At 33.4% G+C, this 26,286-nt stretch overlaps 1 protein-coding gene across 1 annotated transcript in view; it reads left to right on the plus strand.

The window, feature by feature from the left end:
- The first annotated feature begins 10,042 nt into the window (after positions 1-10,042).
- The window catches only part of LOC145693207 (neuroligin-4, X-linked-like), a 412,215-nt gene continuing 395,971 nt past the window's right edge, over positions 10,043-26,286 (plus strand). Inside the window, exon 1 of the mRNA XM_081768991.1 lies at positions 10,043-10,971. Coding sequence (XP_081625117.1) covers positions 10,530-10,971 — 442 coding nt within the window. The 5' untranslated portion in view covers positions 10,043-10,529. The remainder of the gene's footprint in view (positions 10,972-26,286) is intronic.

Here is a 26,286-nt window from a genome sequence, read left to right on the forward strand (position 1 = left end):
GTCTCTGTCTGTTTCAGTGGTCTGACTCAAGTCATACTCTAATGTAGCTGAATGGGACAACTAAATCGACAAAGCAAGAGAATAGAAAGTCAATTCCTCTCTTGTGTGTTTCAAAAATGTAATATGGTAAACGTAAAATTAAAGCATAAAGAGAAAGACTCTTTTTGGATACTATGTTTACAAAACTGAAACAATTATCGTTATAAAACCCACATATTTACGTGAAAATACCAACTAATATTCTTCCTATTAAATAAAGAGATCTTATATATTATTGAAAATCGGCTCTTTTACAAAGAAAAAATTGTATATTTGTATGATAGTCAGTACATAACTGCTCGGAAGTGTATAACTGTTATTTTATTATATAACTGATATTTTATTCAATAATGAAAAATGAACTGGGTTCGCCATTTGGGTTGAAGTAGAAGAATGATGTATACAAGATAATGAAGTTGAAAATAAACAGTAGGAGAATCAGCATAATAGGAGGGAAATGAGAAGGCCGAGTATTTGGGATATAGTTCCAATCGAGAAATAAGGGACAGGAAGTTATGACATTTCCGAAAAGTATCTTCCTTATTTTCCATCAATTATTTTACACCATATTTGAAATAGTAATTGATGTGTTCCTAGTATCATCAAGAATATTCTGATAAATATTTGGCCCTTATTTGCGTAATTTCTTCTGCAAATTTTCTATGAACTGCAGTTTCTAGTAAATCTCTTAGTATTGACATACAGGTTATATTTTTTAAAATACTGTACTTAACATTTTTTAAATCAGATAGTTTAATCCCAAAAAGTATTCTACTCTTGTAATATTTTCTATATTCCTTTATACAATGTTTGTCCCCTTTTCCTTAAATTTTCTTTGGTAGGATTTACTCATTTGTTTACTGTTCTATATATATATATATATATATATATATATATGATTTGTCAGTGCTATTTTCGCATTTTCAAATATGAAATACTTTCCAGATTAGGTCACTCTATCCTGTCTCACATTCTGCTTCGCACAATACTCACACGGAACATTTTATGAGCCATTTCTAAGTAATCGTCTTTTTTCAAAGAACCAGAAATATACGCTTTCCTTCTTATTAAATATATGTTACGCTGGTTCTATCTTCCCTGATATTTCTTATTCATACCTTGTAACTTCACTGTTAATAAGAGGTCTCTTGAGACCACGTGGACCTTGGTCTATATGGTTTACTTGCATGACTTTGGCACTGAAAACCTGCTTTGTCTCCCGGTGAGATCTCACATGGTTCGGATCTTACATTAGAATGTAAATCCCTGTCTTATATAGTCTTTCTGCTGGAAGGAACTATTCAAATCAACTCATTCACTGGTAATAAATTTATAAATCTCAAGAAAATCAAATAGAAATAATATTTTAAAAAACATTAAAAGATACTAGCGGAAGTGTTCGTTCGTTGCATGTGCTGCATGGTAGACCTTATGGAACACAGCAAGGATTTTTCGGTTGTCCAACTTACAGATAACTTAGTACATTAAAGTTGATTTATGTAGATCGTACAGTCTCAATACACAGTTGTCTAGAACTGTACTAAATCAATATTGTAAATTTGCATATGGGACAAACACACAAACAAACAAATATACATTGAATTACATATAAGGGAATTTAATTATGTTAGACTTGCTGATAGATGCATCATTGCACACGAAATATATTTATATAAAGATACCAGAGGATATTATACAATAATATGTTTTTGCATACTAGTAAATTCAACATCACGTAAACAAAACCAAAAAGAAGAAAAAACGTCGGAACGAGAAATGTTGTATTGTGTAAAACAGCAGAAGCAGATATATATACTGAGACTCACGGCTGCAAAGAATGTGTAAATTATGAAATAATATTACACAAAACCTAGAAGAGTTTGACCTAACTCTTTTTCAAAAAGCGTTCATAAAATTATTTTAAACAAGACTAATAATATGGAATGAAATGTGTGCATATATATATATATATATATATATATATATATATATATATATATATATATATATATATATATATATATATGAATATACACAAAAATGGATATATGTATTTGTATTATACGAGGTGCATGTGCGTATTTCAATATTTCCTACAGCAGTTACATATTTGAACAATAAGTTTTTATCTATTTTTTGGGTACATTTTCCTTTGCTATTTTGTAATATTTATATTGTTTTATTTTCTTGTGTTATTTGTTTTGTTTTTTATCACATATTAATGTAAACGTTCCGTACATTGAGATTTTATACTCTTTGAGGCAATAATTATAATTAACTAAATAAATAAATAGATAAATAAATAAACAGTGTGTAAATTCTAGAAGTATTTACATATGCTCTTTTTTTCCCTTCCAATTTGTATAATTGAAGGCTTCTTTTTTCACAACAACCTATCATTGTTTTCGTAACATTTATTTTTGTTTCACATTTTGTGCAATCTTTCGTGGAAGTGTTTAGCGTTCTTTTTTCGTTTCAGATTTCTCAAGTTACCTTCATATATAATCACTGTTACCTTCATATATAATCATATATAATTACTTCTGTTGTTCAATTTCTTTTGGTTCATCTGTAAGCTTTAATTTTTATTTTGATTTTTGCATTGCAAACCCCTTTCTTAAGCTTTCTCACTTAACTATTTCGTTTCTCTCGGTCAAATGTTTTATTATAAATTAGTAAGTATTACAAGTACTTCCCTTTTCTTTCTTTATGAACCGTTTACTCATTAACTGCATACAATATTTAGGGGCGCATCCAGCGGGGGCGATCGGGGCAATCGCCCACTCAGAAGAGGATACTATCTTATTTTATATATAAATAAAACCCATCAAAGAATTTGGGACTCTTAAAAGTAGCTCTAAATAGCAGTATTACAACCTACCACCCCCCGGAAGTCCGTCCTGGATCCGCCCCTGACAATATTTCAACAGTCTCTTGTACTCTCTCTCCTTTTTGCAAATTGGGAATATACCTTCTCAAATATGTAATTTGATCTGCACGTAACTCATCTTTAGTATTTGATGTACACTTTGATTGAACCAAGTAATATTCTAAAATCCTAATTTTTTCGCACTTATTTCTGTCTTCCAGCAAACTTATCATAGCGTGTTAAAATTCCTCTGAAGTTCTTTCGTTGTTTTATAAACTGTACTTCTATTATACAGGGTGAGGGAAAAGTCCGGAACGGTCTAATATGTCGCGAAATATACACCAAAACAAAGAAAAACACGTGTTAAATAGGTTTGAAAAAGCTATCAAATTCAACTCCCTCTCCCCTACCGTTTCGGGGAGACTGGGGGAATTTTAAAATTTTAAATGGGAACTTTCATTTCTTATCGTACATTTGGATTCTCCAGAAAAAGGGACAGTGATTTGACCAAGAACTGAAAACAGTGCCTTCAAGGATGTCGCTTAAATAGACACACAAAAAAGAGGGTACAAAAACATTATGAAAATGTGACTTGTCAATCTTGTAATCTGTGGTCATACGGTTAGCGTATTGGAATGTGGATTCAGAGGTTCTGAGTTTGATCCCCGCTCAAGGTAACTTTTTTCTTTTGTTATTTCCCCAAATAAGAAGTTCATACGTTTTAACTTCAATTAGTACTTTATTCAAGTGACATGAAATACAAATTTCGATAAGTCTTTTGAAAACTCTTTGAAGTGGTTCTTAGTAGTAGAGTTTTAAGTGTTAGAGTTAATTGGGTTACTTACAACAAAAACGAACTATTTTTGGCGCAATTTGTATTTTCTTCGAAGTCAATAAATTATGGACAAATACATTATTTTTATTGAAGTTAAAATGTATGAATTAACTATTTGGGCACAAAAAATATTACTTTCGGCGGGAATCGAACTCAAGATCTCTAACTCGGCAGTCCAGTACACTAACCGTACGGCCAAAGAGTACGGAACTGATAATTTGCATGTTTATAACGTTTTGCTGGCCCCTTTTTAGTGTGTCGATTCAAGCGCAATCCACGAAGGCACTGTTTTCAGTTCTGGGTCAAATCACTATCTCTTTTTCTGGAGAATCCAAATTTGCAATAAGAAATGGGGATTCATATTTACAATTTTAAAGCTATCCCCGTATCTGGGAAAGGGGTAGGGATAGGGAGTTGCGTTTGGTATCATCAGATAGCTTATTCAAAACTACATATTTGACACTTTTTTTTACTGATCTGTATATTTTTCGAGATATTAGACCGTTCCGGGACTTTTACCGCATACTGTATTCTCAATATTTCCTGCGTGGCTTCAAATTTTAAGTTAATTACGAGTATATTATTTACACAGTTTCTTCTCTACTTTTCACGTGGCTAAGACTTAATTCATATTTGCTCTTTAATATGCGTATACCTGCTGAGTCATAAAGGCCTCTTAGGGTTTCAAATATGACCAAGTGGGCCTTTGGTTTCCTAGTATTGCTCGGCCTTGAAGGATGGAATGTATGCTATCTCTGCCAAATACATAATGGTAGATCTATCCTAGTTGGCATATGAAATATTATGCTGTACAAGCCTTTGTTTCCCGACCTATTTTGACCATCAAATTAGGGATTTGAAGTCACATACAATTCTAAACAATTTGCATGTTCTTTATAAAAAAAAGAATAGAAATGATAGGTAGTGACGATGGAATAAGGAGAGAGGGATGGAAATACTACACCAGTTACTAATAAGAAATAGATGCGAAAGAAAAGATTTCAGAAAGGGAAAGAGACAGGAAGGAAGAAAAGAAAGAAGGTGGTTTGAAACTGACGGATGAGAAAAGAAGGAGTTAAAAGATACAGAAAAGAAGAGAGGAGGATTTTATACTTAATAGGGGAGAAGGAAAGGAAAAAGAAAACGAGGTAAAGACAGAATAGAAAGGATTAGTAGATCGAATGACTTGTAAAGAGTGTAATAGGAGAAACAGGAAAGAGATTGGAAGAAGGAACAATACAACATAAATACGACGTCAAATTAGGAAGAGATAAAAATGCAATACCTCACAAGCACGTTAAAGAAACAGTGCATGAAGTAGAGTGGGAAAGAATAGAAGGACGAGAGAGAGAGAGAGAAGAGATATGGAAGTGGAAAGAAGCTCAAACTATCAAAAAACATGGGAAGGATATTGATGAATTGGATGAAAGGGCTTATGGTTCATAAGTTGTGGAATGCAGTGCCGGAGAAGATACAAAGGAAACAACTGAAAGAATAAACAACATTACAAATAGACAGGTGTTCAAATTCAGAGCAGGCGTGCGAATTGCTCAAAAAAGTATATGACAAGCACCGAACTAAAAATTTATAATTTGCATCTAATTAAATATTTTCGTTTCGTACAGGTGGATGTAAAAAGTAAATAGAGAACTTAATTGACACTGGAAATGTGGATGTTTCCTCCTTTCACTTTTTGTGTATATTTAAGGTGTTACTCTTGGATTGATCTTCCATAACGAGTCTGATGAAGGCAATGTTATATTGCCGAATCAGTTACGTAAGCATCATTAATACATACATTTGGTGCTTTGGCCAGTTTTGTTTTATTAATATTGAGAAATGTGTCCTCAAAGTTGAGGTTTTAGAAGTACCGCTTAAGATCATGGTAAAAGTCCCGACACTTACGTTAGATAGTTTCTAATTGTGTTTTTTATACTAATGTGAAAATCCGGATACAATTGGACTACTATTTTCAAAAATATCTTCCCATGGAATAATAACTAAAATTACCTCAAAGTTGGAATATTTATATCCCAAATTTGATATCATTTTACTAGTAACCACATATATGCATGTGTTTAAAAGAGTCAGTGTCCTCAAATTAGTATACAAATTCGGATAGGATGCAACTAGAAATGTATTCGAACGTGGGTACTTTTCACTACTAGCATGACTAGTTCTCTGTATAAGTATTATACAAAAAAAACTAAAAAAAAAAAAAGGTTCTGTGCAGTGACCCCAGGTTATGGATGTGATGTATTTTGCTACACAGAATCCAAGTATTGAATCCCCAGGACGATTGACCATATCATTTTGTTTTATGGGCGAAACTCATGTGTATCCTCTCTATTGAAAATCGCGCAAGTTTTTCGTCCATATTGATAGCTCAATCGTACTGGAGTTTCAAAATTTCGATTCTGCGTAACAAAGTACATCGAATCCGTACCCAGGGTCCGCTGCACAGATGATATTATTATTATTATTATTATTATTATTATTATTATTATTATTATTATTATTATTATTATTATTATTATTATTTGTCTGGTTCTGTTATCTTCGAGCCCTAGGCTGCAGACGAGACAGCATTTTACGAAACGCGACCATCTAAGGTGTAGATGATTCCGCAAGTCCGCTGAAAGTAAACTTAGATTACCAAGTATTTTGAAAACAGAAAACAATATGTATATGATATCGTTCAAATATATTTATATTTAGAAAGTTGGTTAAAAAAAAAAAAAAAAAAAAAAACACCACACAGTTTGGAGAAATGAATCCTCACAGAAAAGCGTGAAAATAAAATGGCGCAATGATAAAACAACATGGCGCACAAATGCGTCATTAGAAAATTATAGCTCTCAGAAAATTAGTCGTAATGAGACATAGAGATACATAATTCGAAAATAGAATGTCGTTTATAATAATTACGTTCAGCCCAGATTTCATTACTGATTAATGATTTCCGAAACAATACATTTGTGCACCTATTTTCTTTTTCGTGTTAGGATTCATTTCCCAAAATTCCGAACACCCGATATGTACATAAAACTACTCAATAACAAATACAAGGAAGCGTTATTCTCTTTTAATTATTTTAACTCTCTTCTTTTATAATAAAAGCTAAGAAACTGTGAATTAAAGTAACGTTTCTAAAATCTTCATATATAACGTAAGTTCCTAGCTCTATCTCGCTCTTTAGTTTCCTCCTCTGTCATTTTGTCCTAATCTTTCAACAAGCCAATTATTATTAGACGAGGGATTTCTAATTTAGTTAATTGGATACTTGAGAGATAAACTTAACCAAGGGATGTCAGTGGAAAAGAGCCACTCAAAAGATTATATGTACAACTGTAGTCGTTGGAAAATCCTCTTACAATATTGCGTCCCGCTTAATTGCATGCATCCGTGGTGTGGTGTGGTTTCATAATTTTGAATTTAGTCTATCTGCGTTGGCGAATATCGTACGAACATCTACAAAACATGTACTGGCCATTCAAAATGTAGGGCTATATATTTGTAAAAGAAAAGTAATTTCGACATTTATTATTGAAAAAAACATGTAATACAGAAGGATTGGGGAAACAGGAGAATTCCGAAAAAACTCATTTATCACAAGCTCATTTGGACAAAAATTATTTTCTTTAGACATTTGAAATGTAACTGAACGCTCGCTGTACCGAAATCATTTACACAAAGCTGAACAGGAGATATGTCTCGCATATGCAGTATATGTTTATACTGCATCACTCAAATCATTATAGCCTCCTGCTACTTGCACGAAGTCGTTGGGCTGTTGTAAGCGGCATGATGCATAGTAGAACTACTTGTCAGATGGTGACAGGGATTTTAATCAAACAACTAGTGTAATGCTTTGCATAGAATACGAAAGGACGGCGGAATATTAGTTTCGAAGACGTCAAATTGTGATAACCAGACAGCTAGGCACGAGCATTTGGGATAGTACCCAACTTGACGCCTATTCGCGAGCTGCCGTGGTTAGTGACTCCCGAAATTGAGAAAAGGACATGAAAAACACTGAACGGCAATTCACGGAGCGACTAAACCTCATTAAAGATGTCGAACGAGGTAGACTTTCGAATTTCGTAATACATGTTACACCGCAAACAGTGGCACAATTAACAACAGACCTTAACAGTAACAATACACGAGTACGTCTGAATACACAGTTTACAATACACTGTTAGATATTGCCTTGCTCAGTCGAGGTCTCACACGAGTGCCAATATTAACCACACGTTATCCTCGATTTCAACTGAAATAGGGATTTTTTCCACTTTCAGAACTACTTATCCATGTGAATAAACATTCTCCAAAATAAAATATATTAAAAATATTTATAGATCCAAGTTAACTGATGAGAATTGAAGTCACTGCTGGTAATATCCACTAGTAAACTTGAGCCACGGATGCAAACAACTGTCAGGGAAAGTTAAAGCTAACTAGATTTCTTATTCATAACTACAACAATGTGTAAGTTGACTACCTGATTTACCTATGTTTGTCACTTATTGTAATTTTTAAGGATAAAACTCATATCTTTAATTACAGTTAAAATGTTCAATATCATTATGTATGTCAGTTACTGTGTTTCTTAATTCGTTGTATAAAAAACATCTTATAATTTTGTATGATTTGCATACTAAATTTTAAAATTTAATCAAAATCAACTGTGGCGGGCTGGATTTGTGGTGCTCGTGTGACAGCAGTCCATAAGTTTTAGACTTCATCTCTAAATAAGACCTTAATCATTCAAAGAAACCCGAAATTTGAACTATAGGTAAGAGTGCAGAGTTTCTGAATGAGCGGTAAGAAGCCAGGTTATTTTGAACAAGTCTGTACGTACTCGATTAACTAATCCTCTCGGTTGAATTAGTCAACTACTCGGCTAAATGAGCAAAGATTAACTAACCGAGCAGTACTCTGTTGCAGGAATCGAGAGCTCAGTGTGTTATAGTGTATATTGACAAAACAACTCGGTTACTAGGAACCAAATTTTGTTATCAGTGATATGTTGCATCCACAAGTCATTTTAGTGGGAAAAGTAGGTTAAACAATAGAAAGAAAATCAAGAGCCGAAATTATTTTGTATGCATACGTAGTTTTTTGTTAATACTGATTAAATAAAATGGTATTCTTTCGTATTTTGGATAGAAATGTGTATATTTGAGTTATCAATAAAATATTACTTTACAATTCTTTGGTATTTCTTGCTTTATATTTTAATCTTACATCCCTATTAAAATTTAAATTAATGCACCTTATGGTGGTCGAGGGTATTAATGACAAATTTAATTATTGTAAGTTTTCTTGACGAAATTCGTTTTACTCATAAGATCACGTGCTACCGTTTACATATGAAAGCAAACTTCTTGCTATCTGTCCCTCCCTTTCTTCAAATCATATTAACTGCAAAAGTTGTTATCCTTGGTTCGGAAAACTTTATTACCTTTTATTCCTACATATCATATATCAATGAAATTTGCTAATTATTCGTAATGTAGGCCACGTAGTATTTTTGAGTTTTTTTTTAGTGCAGGCAATTCAATCTAGTTTTCCGATGAGACGATAAAATTTTTCAAAAAAAAACAAAAAAAACGGGAAATTTTCTCGAATTTATGGATTGAGACATGTACAATTAGTATCATTCGAAACATCCGACTCATTCTAAACGTAATGATGTACGAGCCAATACTCTCAGGTACGAGCAGCGTCTTCGTAAATGAAAATGCAATTTCGTTTTAATGTGATTTTGAAAGGGTTAAATTGCTTCTAACTTGAAATACTGTATATCTGTATCTAGATAGATAGATAGATAGATAGATGATAGGTATAGATATATAGACAGGGCCGGATCCAGGATTTTCTGACAAGGGGTGCACTAATAACTACCAATGCATTTGAATTAAATTTGATTTTTTTTAAAAATGCTTTTAGGGATCTGTGGTGTGAATGAAGTATTGCCCTGAAATGCTTTCGATGCCTGCTTTCGGTGAATCCTTTTTCCTTAACCTTCAGGAAATTGACTTAAACTATTATTTTACAAAACTCCGCTTTCTTTTAAGCCCCAAACGGAAACATGACGGAAGAGCTATTTTCACTACTAGCTCTTCACTTTAGATAGTGTATATTTACAACAAAGGGAGGAGGGTGCATGTGCACCGATGCACCACCTAAATCCGGCCCTGTATATAGGTATACCATACAATTTTAACATGCACTGTTACCTATTGGTTATTTTGCTTAACTAATTTCATGTTTTTTTTTTCTCTTTTCAGATTCTACATCAGAACAGCACCTAAAAATAAAAACAATGCACCTCTGGAATCTTTTCAGAAAATACAATGAAGGAGTGTTATTGTTAGTGTAATCAGAAAGTGAAAAATAATTTATAAAGTCTAAGTGTATTGAGTGTGTTACGCATGTTCTATATTAAGTGATATAATCTACGTGTCATTTTGTTTTCAAATATTACCTTTTGCTTTCTTTAGAATAATGTATGTTTATCCATGTTTAGTAAGACAAATAGAAAGATTTATATATCTATGACCCAGTTAGGTTTACAAAATGCGAGTACGTCTGAAGTACTCTTTTCATCTTTACGTGTACGTGTGTGCTTCTGTGCTCATAAATAGTATTCTAAATTCCAGATGACGTGATAAAACATGATTGGATGAAACGAACAAAGAAAAAGGGTGTTTTTTATAGTGTTCCGTGGTTTTAAGAAGAAAAAAAAGTGGTGAGGAAGCAAAATACTGCTTCTTCAAAATGCGTTCGAGATGCTCTTCAAAGCGATTTGATGCTCGTTTGTTTCTGCTAATTCTCCTTCTGTCCACTGTGGCGCTAGGAGGCCCACGCTACAGTTCACGGATTATCGAAACGAAATATGGCGGCATTAAAGGAATTATTCTTGAGCTGAATTCAAGGCATTTAGAGCCTGTGGAGGCTTTCTTGGGTGTTCCGTATGCGTCTCCTCCAGTCGGGAATTTGCGTTATATGCCTCCAGTGACTCCACAGCCATGGAAAGGAACACGGTTGGCAGATAAATTTGGTTCAGTGTGTCCACAAAATTATCCTGATATTTCCAACAAGACAGCTGCACTGTTGGTAATGCCTAAAGGAAGATATCACCAACTGAAAAAGTTAATTCCGTTGTTGAGAAACCAAAGTGAAGATTGTCTTTATCTGAATCTCTACGTTCCAGCAAGTGGTAAGTACCCCGTGTAATTTTATTTTAGACTATTATTTCTACAGCTTTCTGTCGCATTTCAAGGTGAGTTCGATAAAGAATCCTAACCACAAAATAATAAAGAAAGAACAGACCAGAAAGAAAACCAGAAAAAACATTTATCTTAGACCTTCTAGAATAAAGGCTGTTAATATTATTTTCCAAAGATACAATATTTGTAATATTTTGTAAGGATTGGGTATCTTTCAAATAACACTTTACTAATAACACGAGCAGGTTTTCTTCCACATTTTTTTTTTTTTTTTTTTTTTTTTGTTTTTTTGTTTGAGTTGGTAGTCTAAATAAAAGTGTGCATGGGCTACACTAGGACACTGTTTTTGTTAATGGTCGTGCCTTGCACAAATGTAGCATTTAATCTTAATTTAATTTACCTTATCTCCAGGGAGGTTGGTTGCATACTCCTGGGGAAGATGAAGTAAAGTCACTCCCAGAAGTTTACCTTTGGCAAATTTAACATAGATATTCACCAGGTAGACCATGACGCAAAATACATCATTGAAATTGAAGGAAGAGAAAGGAAATGAGATTTCCAGTTAGGAATTAAGTATATATGTTAAATTGTCATAATTTATACAAAAGCACCCCTATCAATTTACGCTGCACTATGAAGAAGAAAGATCTTGAAGATCTGTTGGTCTCAAAAAAGAGAACTCTAGATAGAACTCAGAAACTTTTCTAGTCACTACTTAATACGTTAAAATAAACTGAAAGCAATAAGGAAATAAATAACCACAATAATTACAGAGGTTGATTCAGTTATATTGAGCCTAACGAAGTCAATGTGTAACTACTGCGTATGCCCAACCCATCGCCGTAAGATTGCACGAATCAAGCAACAGATTGACATTATATTATAATTTGAACATGTTCGGAGTAAATATGTAAACTTAGAGAGGAGTATGTAATTTTTATATCCTATTATTTCTTTATTGTAATTGAGAAATATTTTGTAAATATTGTTATGGTACCCGATACTTACATATACACAATAATGTGCGTATTTATGTCGTGTGTGATAAGATTTTTGCATAGAAAGAAGTGACATAAAGACATTAAATTTGGCGCAGAGATAGATCTTCATCAGGTCTAATTCTGTACGGAGTCTCTTTTGATTTTTGCCTCGGGAGGTCAGATTTGGAGTGGGTAAAAATGTATGCGAAAACATTGCACATTTCTCGCAGTTTCTGAGAACACCTTGCGTGCATGCAATCTTCAACATTTCGTGGTTATGCAGGATTACCTAACATCAGATGGTAAACACCAGAGATATAACTAAACTTTTGTTCTTCTCTTTTATAATCGATCTTCTCAATGAAGAGTTGGCAACGACAGGTATTTACTCTTTTTTTATCGTATTTCTGAATTAAGACCTGATAATGACGGGTGCTTATAAATAGTTATCCATAAACTGTCGGTCAGTACTGTCGTGTTAAAACCATTAATAACCATAACTATTAGTGCCTGTGTTTTCTCTTGATTTTCCCGTTTCCTCCTACTTTCTTCATTCCACCATTTCATTCATTTGTCATCATCACCAGCTTATTTAGCCTATCCGGCACAACCTGGGACTTAAAACTTAAAGATTTCATTTTTTCTTATTTATTATGTTATTGTACGTATGCGGTATTGGACATCTGCAGCACATATGTCCTTTAGCTTATTGTTTTATATATGAATTTATCTTCTTTGAAATCAACTAATTGGTTTCATTTTTTACTAATTACTTCTTGAAATCTACTAAAATATCCCTTATATTGTGAAAACTAAATACTGTTTCGTATAATTTTATTTTTCATTCAAATTTAATGTAAATAAATTTAAAATTTATGCAAATTATTTATTCTGTTTAAAGGCAAGGAACATTTAACAGAATTTGAACAATTAATAAGTAAAATCTCATTAGTTAAAATTCCATTTCTTTACAAACGAAAGTAACTCCTTACTTTGAATCAATCATCTACAAGTAAATACAAAATGCTTAGGCACTTAACATTTAAAACATAAATCCTTAAAGTATTATCAGATTATGAGATTATGGATAATATGTAATTACAATGTTATTAAATAGAGTTTCGCCATGTTTTTAGAAATATTTCAAAAATGAACATCATTCACGAATGCACAACTCCAACTTTCGTCGTTTTTGCAATATATATATATAATAGGATTTTAGATTTTTAGATTTCCTTTAAAAGAGCCTGCTTAGAGAAAACAAGCTGATTTGCTCATTTATGGAAACAACTCGTCCATGATTGACAGCCAAGTACGGGTTGTAAATTGATTTTGAAAAAAAAAGAAGTAGGGGGGAGAGAGAGATGGATTTTTCTTTCTATTCACGGTGCACTACTGCAGTCTTTCTCCCCCCTCCCCCCTCTCTCTCTCTCTAGCTCCGATTCGTGGACTACAGTGATTTCTGAAACATGACATAGAGTGGGAATCAATGAGATGATGGTACAATGTTCTAGAGAGAGAATGAAAAAAAAATAGTTCGAAGATAAATCACAACAGAAATCATATACGTTGCATATCCCCCTTCCCTACTCCCTATTTGTTTTTTAAAAATCCATTTTCCTCTATTCTATCTAACAACCTTTAAATTCTTGTTGTTTAAATTTTTTTTTTTTTTTTTGTTTTCTATTCCATTTTTACTTGTGTGGAAAATCAATTTTTAATTAAGCGAAGAGCTAAGCTAATTAGATCTTCCCTCAAACCCTCAAATCTCTTTCCAAGAACTTTGTATATGTTGTTGGTAACTTTTCCCCTGAGGCTTGCTTGATATAGCTATATCCTCAAACAAAAAAGGCAATATTTAATGACATGGTCTTACAATGTCACTTGAAAAAAAGAGAAAAGAGAAATGTGAGCCCAGGGTACAAAAATTAAATACGAATTCCACGTTGTTGATTTTTATCAAACTATTATTTTCGATTATTTTTTCCATATAAATTATAATGTTTAGTTTTTTCTGCTTATTGTTATAAACTTTTCCTCTGCCTCAATTTTAGTGTAATTTAGGAATCAATCCAGAGCTCACTTTGCAGGTCTGAAATAAATTAAAACTACCATTCTTGTGACTCAAACCCGAAACCTCCTAATTCCTAAATATTCATCTATACGGCTGAGTAACTATGTACAATTTTACTTTAGAATCAACAACATCATTTTGTAGCTTAAAACGAATCTATTTGTTGAGTTTTGATAGAAGGTTGAAACGTCTATGTACTACGAACCCATTATATAATGAATTGTATGGAATTGGCCTGAATAAATAGTGCTTCAAATTTCCTGAATTGAAATGAAGAAGTGAATCATATAAATAGCATGCAAGCAAAATATTTGTATCCTATGTGAAAGAGGCTGTGTGTTTTGAAAGCGAGAAACACGCCAGAAAGGCATTCAAAGTATTCTCCCTGTGGGACAATCAAAAGCCATACAAAATGACCTAGAAAGAGAGGTAAACACACAAATCTACAAACTACACACACTATTCACATATTCGTTGTATTCTTAGATCTCTTATGTAGTAACGAGTTGACGAGTAGAATCCACTATCATTTTTTCACACTAGACACATTTACAAAAAAGGTTATTTTTCTAATACTTTGAATCTTTTTAATACTCTAATTGAACTCAATGCAATGAATGAAATGGATAATATACCCCAAGACATTGTATTCAAATACATGACAAGTTTCAATTCTGTAAGAATGTTTAATGTGCTTAATTAGAGTTTCCTCATCATCTGGTTTATCATTTCACTTCATCAACGATTATTATCATTTAACATATTGTTAAATTATATGTAATGTTCCATTAAGAAACACATGACATCTTCACCAACGTCTGTTAGCTTGGCTGATGATTGAAATGTAATTTAGCGTCCCCCTCAGCACCCAGGGCATATGAGACGTGGATTTACGGACAAACGTGGAATCTGAACCAGATGAACTCCCATCGAGAATCTATGCTGAAGACGCGTATTTTTACCATATAGTCAAGAGGGGGCTTCAACATCTGTTACCATATGCCATTACGGTTTAATAACAGTAAGCTTCACAATGTTTTAATAACAATAATAAAATAGTTAAACAAACATTAACAATTATTGACGAATATTAGTGAAACAGAAATTTAAATTTTTCAACTAATGTACGAAGGATGTAAGAGAAAACTAAATACATGGAACTTTGTCGAGATCGTATTACTGCAAGTTATGGATGCGTTAAAATATAAAATAATACTTTCGATACAGTGGAAATGTTCAAATATCTAGATTAATGTTAACAGACCAAAACCATATTCACAAAGAAATTAAATGTCAACTAAAATCAGGGAATTCGTGCTATTATTCAGTTCAAAATTTTTAACGTGGCGAATTCTGTCAATGAATTTGAAGGTTAAAATATATAAAACGAAAATTATGCCTGTTGTTCTGTATGTGTGCTTCGCTTGGTCGCTTAATCTGAGGAAAGAACGTAGACTGAAAGTATTTGAGAACGAGATTCTAAGCCAAATATTCGGACCCAAGAGGAACGGAAATGGAGAATGGCAGAAACTTCATAACTCGAAACTACATAAATAATATCGTTCAGCAAACATTGTTAGGGTAATCAAATCTAAAAGGTTTAGGTGAGTCAGAATGGAAAGAAATAGGAATGCTTTCAAAGTCCTAACTGGAAGTCCAATCGGAAAATAACTATTAGGAAGACCGAGGCGTAGATGGAAGGATCTAAGGATTAAGATGGATGTCGCAGAAATAGGAATACAAAGTAGAAACTGGGTCCATAAGGCTAAGGATAGAGAGAAGTCAATAGAGAGTTTTTGTAAACGCTGCTTTGAACCCCCAGGTTCCATAAGCCATAGAGTTACTTAGTATGAAGAAGGTTTTTTATGCATTCACTTTTCACTAACTATTAGTAACTATTCTTTGTAGTTTTGAGATTGTAATATTTCTATCCAAGACATGAGACGTGACAACCTGTAACTTAAGGTTGGATTCATACCAGGTTGTGTGCTCTCACCGTGAAGAAAAACGAACTTTTTTCGCAATTTCGGTATACCACCAGTACCCAAAGTACAAAGCTTTGTTTAAATAGGGAATAAATAAATGCCTGCTGTATGTTCAGTACATTACACATATGCGAATTGATGTATATGTATACGTATTTAACATCAAATCGAAGTTACGTAATAAATATCAAGTACCAAACAACCACAACTACTTGCATGAATGAACATGTTCCAGGCTTTGTATCTTTGACATCCATTACAGACACAACGACATAAGCAACATATATTTTCTGCATAAAAGAATATATAACTTAATAAATAACCTATATACTTTTAATATTTTGTAGCTTACACCTAGTAAAAATAATTGCATGGTGTTCCATTTACAAACTGTGTAAATAATAATATTGTAGTCTCTTAAAAGTTACACTTAAGCAATTTATAACTTCAGTTATGTATTAATTTATGTAAAGGTTTATAGAACGCATTACTTAAGTAAGTCTAGAGTTGTGATTGCTAAAAGAAAAAGGTTTTAAAGTATTGTTACAAGAATGTAAAATTTGATTCTGAGAAATAAAAGAATAAAAATTTAGCTCATATTTGTATAACTTTTTCACAGTAACAAACTTTACTAGACATGAGGCCAAATTATGATTCTGTACAAAAAACACAAGTTTGTTTTCTCCAATCAGGAGAATTTTCTGTTTTTCTAAGGTAAAGTTAGGAGAGATCACAAGCTAGGTGATCTCGCGCTGCGGCCAAATGAGGGGGAACAAAGAGAGTGACGAGTTGTAACAAACGGAGGGGTCATAATTTAAATTGATGTGTCCATAGAAATTGTTAGCTGAAAAATACGTTCTACATTTTATGTGAATGGTGCAAGTTAAGTGCGTATATTGTTCCAGAATTGATATTTTCGGTTAATTACAGCCATTTTGTAATCCATATATGATCAACCTTTTTTCTTTCTTCTCATATGCATCAGTACATAACGAAATACATTATGCACTGAACGAATTATAATATCATTGACATATAGCACTAGTTAGGCAACACGCTCCTAACAATAAATCTTGGAATGGAGAAATTTATTCGTACATCAACGTCACAACGAAAGCCTATTTCAGTGCTTCTCAGGCTTACCAATTGTTGTCTCCTGGTTGAAATGTCAGGTGTAAATTGGGTTGCTTCTGTACAGGAGTTTGTGATACCATCAAAAGTACTGGACCAGACCTAATGGAGTTCTAGCAGTCAGAATGGAGTGCTGTTGAGTGTACAACATATAACTAGTTTGCGTCGAAGTAGGTAAAGATAAAGCACAAGTGATGGTACTCCTTCCCTTTAAATTCGTCTAATACCAGCCCAATTATACACTGCAGTATACTCGTGAATCTGGATTCGTTTTGCAATGGAAGTGCTTGACTTATATACAAACCCGTGTAATGTTCAAAATCCCTCTTCAAAGCCGTAGATTTCGTCTAGTATACCCTCGTGTCTATTTTAGTCTAAACAACCAGTCAAATTCAATCAGTTAAATCACTTTTTAAAGCACTTTATATCAATTTATAACGTATTGTACAAGAAAATTATTTCTAAACAAGACAATCGAATAAGCATTTTCAGCCAGTTGAATATATGAAAAGACAACCAACTTCAATAGCCATATAAGCAGCAGAACAACCATTCATATATATCTGAGAGATCGCTTTGTAGATATCAGCGTTTGTTTGTACGAGTGTGTGTTTAGGAAGAGAAAAAGGACGAGAAGGGAAATTATACAGAGCAAGGGAGAATGTTCCGCCTTTTTATCTTTTATTTTTGGCAGCACGCCCTTTAAAAAATTTTCGCTGAATTCATAGCTGGACGAATTCATGAAAGCATTATGCAGAATACTCAACACGAACGAGAACATTTCCAGGATAGCTCAGCAGTGTATCCAGATAACATAACTGAAAATGTACTCAATTGATTTTTACTCTCCAAATACAGGTGTATACAATAAAACACATTAAGTGACATTTTTTAGTTTCTCTCCCTATGAAACTATGTTCTTTAGGGTCTTAGAGGGAAGGAGACAAACGAAGTGAATAGTGATATGATGATATAATAATTTTTGCACTAGATAGATAGAGATATATAAAATTCCTAGGAGATCTACAAATGAAATGTTGTCCATCACAAATTCACATTGTTTGTCATTAAACCAGGCTTCCCGTGCGCCTAGGTGACTTCTCTTCCACTAATATACACTGTCGTTATCTCCCTTTGTCACCCGTAGTAACTTCAGATGAAAGAAGAAACAAGTCGCCCGTTGCTATATGGTTATAGTACTCTCCTTTGACGCGGTATATTTGGGTTCGATTCCCGATGGAAGCTCATGTTCTTCGGATCCCACTTTAAGCTTAACGTTGTAACGTAAGTTTAGGGTGGAAATCAAGAACAATTCTGGTTAACTGGATTGACATAGGAAAGTATCCAATAGCGAGCTTTCACTTCAACTGCAATGAATATTTGAGTTGTTTAATACGTAGAGTTCGTTAATTTTGAACACAATGAATGCTAGTGATCAATACACACTAGTTAAGAAGTGTTATTCTATTAAAAAAAATAGAAAAGGAATTAATAACTGTCAGTGTTAGAACGTCAAAGTCATTTGATTACTGATCACTTTTTCGACTTCTGTACTATGCAACCCAACAACCATTATAAGATTATACAAAGGCAATGCTCATACTACATGAATTTTGAAGTTCAGTGACGGTTTGGTACATAGTGATAATGAATGTTATCATTAGAATAATTTACGTTTATGAGTAACTATTGGAGTTGCTACAGAACGCATTATTTCCCTCTGCTTGTACGAAGATATCAGAGCAAAAGCGGAAAAAGATACCGAGAAATGTTTTTGATATGAGTTTAGCGCTCCAAGAATAGGTTTCAATAATTTCTTTACTATTTTCCTGATTCTATTCGAACTAGAAGTGGTAGAAATCTGCCATATCCGGTGTCAATACTGATTACTAGGGTAGAAAATGATAATATAGCAAAACGAGTACGTGCGTGTGTGGATTCAACGTTGCAAAAATAAGTTCCGTTTTCGCCCTTATATACATATTAAAACTGGAAGCGGTAGAAATTTATTACCTTTTCTGTTTTGAATATTGCTTTCCATAGAATAGAAACGATAATAGATTGCGAGGTATGGTTCCTGAAAATGTGAATTATGGATCCTAGAGATGCACACCATCTCAGATTTTATTTTTTCAATCGAAACCAGAAGAGATATAAATCTACTACAACTTCGGGTTTTAATTCTGGTTCTGATTGAAAAGTAACTGTAATAGATAGCAAGGAATAGTTTTGAAATGGATACAGCGTGTCAAGGGCAGTTTTCATCTTGAATGTTATTTCTTTATTAGAACTGGAATTGATAGATATACTCCTTCCGATTTCAATTTTGATTCAAGTTCAATAATCGCCAATAAATATCAACCTACAATTTGACTGAGGCTGTAGCCACACGATTTTTTCTTGTATTGTAATGCCAAGCCATTAGATAACAATATTCATCAGTGTTATCTTTATAGCTCCCGATGTAAGGATAGGGAAGCTTATAGTTTCATTCCTGATGTATGTGTATGTCTCTATGTATGTGGTACCTTACTTCTCAGTAACCACTGACCTGATTTGAACCCTATTTGGTGGACAAGTAGCCCATGATCTAGGAAATAAAAATCGCTATATTTGATGGGTAGGCTTGGCCAGGCTCGACTCAGCTTGGATTGGTTTTTATATATTTTTTTTTACTTTATTTCTCTTTAACTCTTGAGCTCCCTTGTGGCTAAGCAGTTAGTGTACGTACCTTTGGGAGACTCGGGTTCGATTCATGGCGAGAGCTCATATGATTTGGATTCCACATTAAGTTGTAGGTCCAAGTCTCACATAGCCTCGCTGCTGACAGGGATGGTAAACTGAAAATCAAATCAAATCAAACAATTTAACTATTGGCTAGATCAGAGCGAAGTTTAGTGGGCAAGTAGTCCATCATCTAAGGAATAAATGACGCTATGTTTGGTCTCGACTAGGAGAGGCTCATCTTGGCAATGCCTTTCACGTCGTAAGCTTTTGAGTTCGTTTAATCTCGGCTCGTATAAGTATGTTCCAGTATGTTTTCTGTTCCTATGCTCGCTGTAGTGTAATATCACGAAATGTCAAACGACTATCAGAACGTGAAAAGTTAACTGAGGAATAATACTAATAGTAGCTACAGAATATAAAACCTCTTAAAATTGAGCTACAACAAAGGAAAATATTGTATAGAACATTAAATGATTTTCTTGTTTCTTTAAATATATTCTTGACTATATAAGAGATATCTTCTTTCAAAAAATTAAATAAAATATTAATTTCTAATCTTTCACAAAATGAGGATTTTTTAATTGTATCAGTTACTTTCTCTCGTTGGCTTAGGGATGCTAGTATAATGTAGTTGATCGTTCTGATTCAAACCCTATCGCGAATATTTTAACTGTGCTCGGTGTTTCTGTATTCATGATACTGTCTAGTCCAGTATAAAATCAATAGTGGACACACAGCTGAATATTTAAAAAAAATGGAAGAAAAATAATCTATTGTGCCAGGAGACCCTGTTTCGGTCCCAGATCATATGAATTTGTGGTAAACAACACCGTGTCTATACATATTTTCGTCCATCTCCCATTTCCTCCGACTGATAAAATACTCATATCATTATTCATTCATTAATCTGTCTCCTTTAGCCTAAAGTGCATTCACGTAGAAAGTTAAGTTAATCATTTCATTTTTTTCAATACTTTCATGTGCGACCTGGTTTAACAACAATAAATTACATAAAAATGCACTTTTTCTACACTACTAAACATACATACATAAACAACTTGCATTCTTTAATGTTGGTTTTGACTATTACTTTCAAGTAGAACTTATTTTTGTTTTTAAAAAGGGGTTTTTCACAACTACCAGTATATCTAAATTTCTAACAATCTAATGTAATGTAATGAAATGAAATCTTTAAGTTTTACGTCCCACAATTATGCCGGCTAAAGGAGACGGTGATGATGAGAAATGATGGAGTGAAGAAAGTGGGCGGAATCGGGAGAACCCCGAGAACACTCACACACACGGTGTTCGTCCACCACAAAGTCCACTTGGCGCAAACTAGAATCAAACCAGGGACCCTAAGCTCCAGAGATGAACGCTCTATCATTGAGCCTCTGTGGCCCGGCCTTAACAATAAGCGTATGATTCAAATAATAGCAATATGTAGACCAAGACTGAAGGAGAAGGTAAGATTTATTGTATACTGTAGGTAGTTACATGAATAGAAATACCTCAAACACATGTTTTCTATGATTGTTTCCTGTAAAAGTATAAAACAAAATCATAGTCTAAAAGTAAATCTTTGTATAGTTTTCCACTCCAGTTCTCAGAATATTAATACTTTCTAGATTTGAGACATAGTTTATATTTACAAATTTCTGCAATTAGATATTATCTTCTTAACAAATAAAAGCACGTTAGAATAACATTGTGTACAATTATATTACTTAATATGTAAAAGTTTGAAATTTATCTTAAGCACATTGTACTTTGAAGTAAAAGTTCTGTAGGGAATTTGAAATTTAATACTGAGGTTGGCAACTATAGGATATGTACGTTTTACAGGAAGTTGCCCTTAAAACTTTCCTTACCAAAAAAAAAAAAAAAAAAAAACTGAAGTAAATCGGTGACGGAGTACAACGTTTGTTTTAGTGTGTGTACGTACCTAAAATTAAAAAAATATATATATCTCCAGAGAGAGAGAGAGAGAGAGAGAGAAAGAGAGTTTAAGGAAATTTTATGAATTTCAGCTATTGAAGGTACTCTTTTTTTTTAAAAAAAAAAAAAAGATGATTTTATCTTAGGACTGAAAAACGTGGAAATTTTTGTATGAAAAGGAAAAAATAATTATATTGTGCGTAGGTGCTGAAATGAGGAACTGCTTTTTTTTAAGGTTCTTTTGATGTGTTCAGAGTGAAGGGGAGTTGTATGTGTTAGTAACTCCACATGTAGATTGACAAAACGAGTGAACATGAGAATAAAGGAGGAAAAAATTGAATAAATTTAAAATTTTAACAAGTTTGTCTAATAGCTTGGAGGACATATATATATTTGGAAAGTAACCTCTCCTTTCACCTGCAAAAAAAAATACAGAATAGTTTTTGAATATATCAATATATACATGACCATCTTTATTTTACAGGATGGGTTTGAGATGGATAACATTTTTATATAAACCACAATGTAAATGTTCTTGGTAAAAACGTTAGGCAGAAAAGCAAGATAAAAAGTTCTGCATTGTTTAAAAATTGGTTCACAACTAGATAACATTATAGCGTGAATTTCTCTTACATAAATGTACGAGATCGCCCACGCTTGGCTCCTTTTCCATGGGAAGATGTGAGTGAACCTTTTCCTTTCTTTTTTTTATTGTGATGCGAAAAGTTTCAATTAAAAAAAAAAACATGGAAGAGAAAATGTTAATTCCATTAATATTATTAAAGAACTTTGTTACATTTTGCTGTCTCTAAGCCTCTTTCTTCTTAGAACTGAAAAGCATGTAAATTTGAACATTTAAAAATATAATTTTGCGTTTTCGTGGTTTATGTAAATTACTCTGTGCAAATGATGTTGTTTTAAATGCTGTGGGAAGATTAGCAAAGAATTAATACTTTAGGAATTTGAACTTTCACGTTGGTCTATTTTTCATCTACGTTTTGTAAATAACGAGAACTATGGAGGAAAAGTATATCTAGGTCATAATTCTCTTCCTTAAAGTTCTTAAATTTCCATTGGATAAAATAGTTATTTAAATCATTACTTTTCTGCAAATTTCAATAATAATAATATTTTTCTTTTTTATAGAAACAAAGCTTTGTTTCACATCGTTAAACCAGGGGTGCCCACAAAGGGGGGCTATGACGCAAACTGCGTCATTGAAATATTTATGGGGGTAAAATCTATATAAATATGTTTGAGGGGGGCTCAAAATTAATCGAAAAGATTTTTTCATGGAAGAATACCTACGGACAGACAATTGGGGGGTGCGTCATGGACATAAGGGGGGCACCACTGGTTAAACTACGGTAGATTGTTTGTTTGTAGATTGTTTAGTTTCCCTTTTGTAGCAAGGGCGCCACCTGATTCCAATTTTGTACCCTTAGGTCCCTGGTCCCTGTCCAGGGGCCATGGCCAGGGTACATAGGACCAACCCATTAAATTTTGAAAATTGTTAAATTTAAAAATTTGGTATGGTAGTACAGGACCGGGGAACCTCTCACAAAATTTCGCAGATGGGTCAAGGTACCCTCTATCTATCTATCTTTCAATCTAACAAATATGACTTCGAGTGTCATGTTCTAAACTGCACTTTCTACGTATCGTTGGTTTAGAATTACAGTCCTCTGAAGTTCATTTTCCCACGCTTTCGGCACCTTATATCACCGAAACTATCCCTCACTGACCAAAGTTCCAGAGGACTTTTTTTTTTTATTATTGCTTGTTTCGGTGTCAGGAATCAGCTCCCGAAATTTTTCAAATAGTTTCTTCCATCTTGTATATATACATATATATATATATATATATATATATATATATATATATATATATATATATATATATATATACCGTGAGCATAAAGTCCTGCCCTGGTTATAAAAATTTATTACAGAATAACCGTTGCACAAAATAATGTAAATTCTGGTCCGTTACATAGGTTAGTATTACAATTTTTTTTAAAGACCGATAGATGACACTAGTGCTTGACGCAGTACGTTACTTGGCGCGCGCGGATTAGTTGGTGAAATGGCATCGAAGCAGGAGAAAGCGCAATGCGTGCTGTGGTATCACGAAAGCAAATCGCCCATCAGTGTTCAGCGTAAGTTTGTGACTTCGTATGGTCACACCTGTTGCTGACGTCGAGCAACTGAAGGCTTGGATACAAGCAGTTGTAGGTATTGTGACAGAAGACATGTTACAAAACACCTGGCGGGAACTTGAATACCGCTTAGACATTCTCCGACCTACCAAGGGGGCATACGTTGAAGTGGTCTTAAAAAAACTTTTAATACTAACCTATGTAACTGACCAGTATTTGCATTATTATGTCAAACGGTTCTTCTGTAATAAATGTTTGTAATCAGAGCAAGACTTTATGCTTACCCTGTATATATATATATATATATATATATATATATATATATGAGAGTGAGTAAATTGAGTTACCGACTCACTCGTCAACATATCTCGAACTCTATTAGGCGTAGAACATTAAAATTGTTCGGGTTGTACCCTAGGCAACAAATAAGATGAGGTTTCGGAAATTATATATCCTAAGAATAGGAAGTTTTCTTTTTTTGGGGGGGGGTCGTTTGCCAGATACCCGAAACTATGACATAGAACCTTACATTTTGTGTAATTATCCTCCTTGCATCGTAGGCTGCCAATAAGATGAGGTTTTGGGAATTGCTTTTCATAAAGCAGGAAGGGACTTAAATTTCCGAAACTAAGACGTAGAACGTTGAAATATTTTATAAATGTTGTCTTGACACTCTAGAATGTAAATAAGAAAAAGTTTGGGAAATTGCATATTCTAAAGAGAATCTATGTGTTTCCACTCTATAGTTACTGAGAAAAGAGATTCGAAAAATATTCTTAGTAAAGAAAAACATAAACATATGGAAATACATAAAATAACAATGAAAAATTAAATAATATTGTTCCATCGTTGTCCAATATCGGCATATGAGTTAAATTGGGGTTACAAGATTGAAGAACACGTTCAACCATAGTAAGTTAATGAAATTTTATTAAACAAACCTGGGTATGACCTCCTAAAGCAACATAAACTTTAACGTCATAGCAATCTGAATACAATAATACTATACTTTTATTGGTTGTATTATATGTATTTTGTATGTGACTCGTTCGAGATTCTGCTTTATGTAACGGGAAATTTACGTTGAGTTGAGTTGATTTTGAGTTTAACGTCCCGTTCAGCGGCGAGGCTATATGAGACGTGGACCTACTGATTAACGTGGAATCCGAACCACATGAGAGGGAAATTTACGGTACACATACCCACGAGCTCGTATAAATTCACAGTGCTGAAGCTCAAAATAGGTGATAAGTTTACATTTTTTATCGGCGGAGATCTCAACCTCAACTAATGAGTTTTGTAGGAATTTCAAAGTAGATACATTTAATCTATATGAGGAATGTTTTTAGAAAATTATTGGGAAAATAAGAAAACACAAAAGCAAAACCTACACTGAACGCTGAGTTGGTTAATGAGTAGAGTTCTTATTTAGCAGTTAGAGGTCTTGCTTTAGAATCCAGAACTGTGTCTTTTTTTTAAAAAAAAATCTCTCGTCAGTTGCACTAGTTCAATGTCAGAATGACTATACGCCCTGATCGATTAAATTTCTCTTCTTTCCCAATTAGTGTTTTTTTATTGATGTTCATTGTTGAGGGCTCTATTGTAACTTGGCCTCGCAGGCTATGATTCGAAGTATGTTAACATAATTCAATGCATTATGAGTCAAGAAGTGGACACAGTTAAAAAAGGAAACTAAGTTACTTTAGACCTATTGTGGTAGGAATAATTACCCTTTCTTCGAATTTGTTTGCAAGTGATGATGCTCTAATTTTCGTATCTACAAAGTGAAATTAAGATAACACTATATAAAGTGCGTAACGATAGGAACTTTTCTTGAGATATTCTAAAATGAACTTTTTGCATCACCTCTCACGAGCACACCAGTGGAGAGTGAGGATCTACTGGATCCAAAAACCCCAAAACGTTGTATTTTTTTAAAATAATAATAATATACTTATGTTTTTCTCTGCATAAAGACGCACTCACTAAAGGTCTATCCGGTGCATAGTTTCAACGTTAGATTCCTTCAAGAAAGTTGTCTGGGTATACGTCTGAGTCAACTTGGTACTTCTTGTAAAGAAATTGCTTTACAGGACATGCGAAGAAAATATATGCTGTTCCACGGACCACAAGGGTATACGTTTTCCCTGCTACGACAACTGTATACAATAAAGTTTATGTCCCAGTAGACTAAATGCCAATAGTACGAAAGGAAAAATAAAGACTTGAATTCAATTCTACTATCACGGCACGAAATGGTAACCCTACGGGAATCCCTTAATTTTCTTAAAATTAATATTTCCTAGGTTATT

The sequence above is a fragment of the Thermobia domestica genome, chromosome 8 (assembly GCF_964235325.1).
Source record: "Thermobia domestica chromosome 8, izTheDome1.hap1.1, whole genome shotgun sequence".
Classification (NCBI taxonomy): Eukaryota; Metazoa; Arthropoda; class Insecta; order Zygentoma; family Lepismatidae; genus Thermobia; species Thermobia domestica.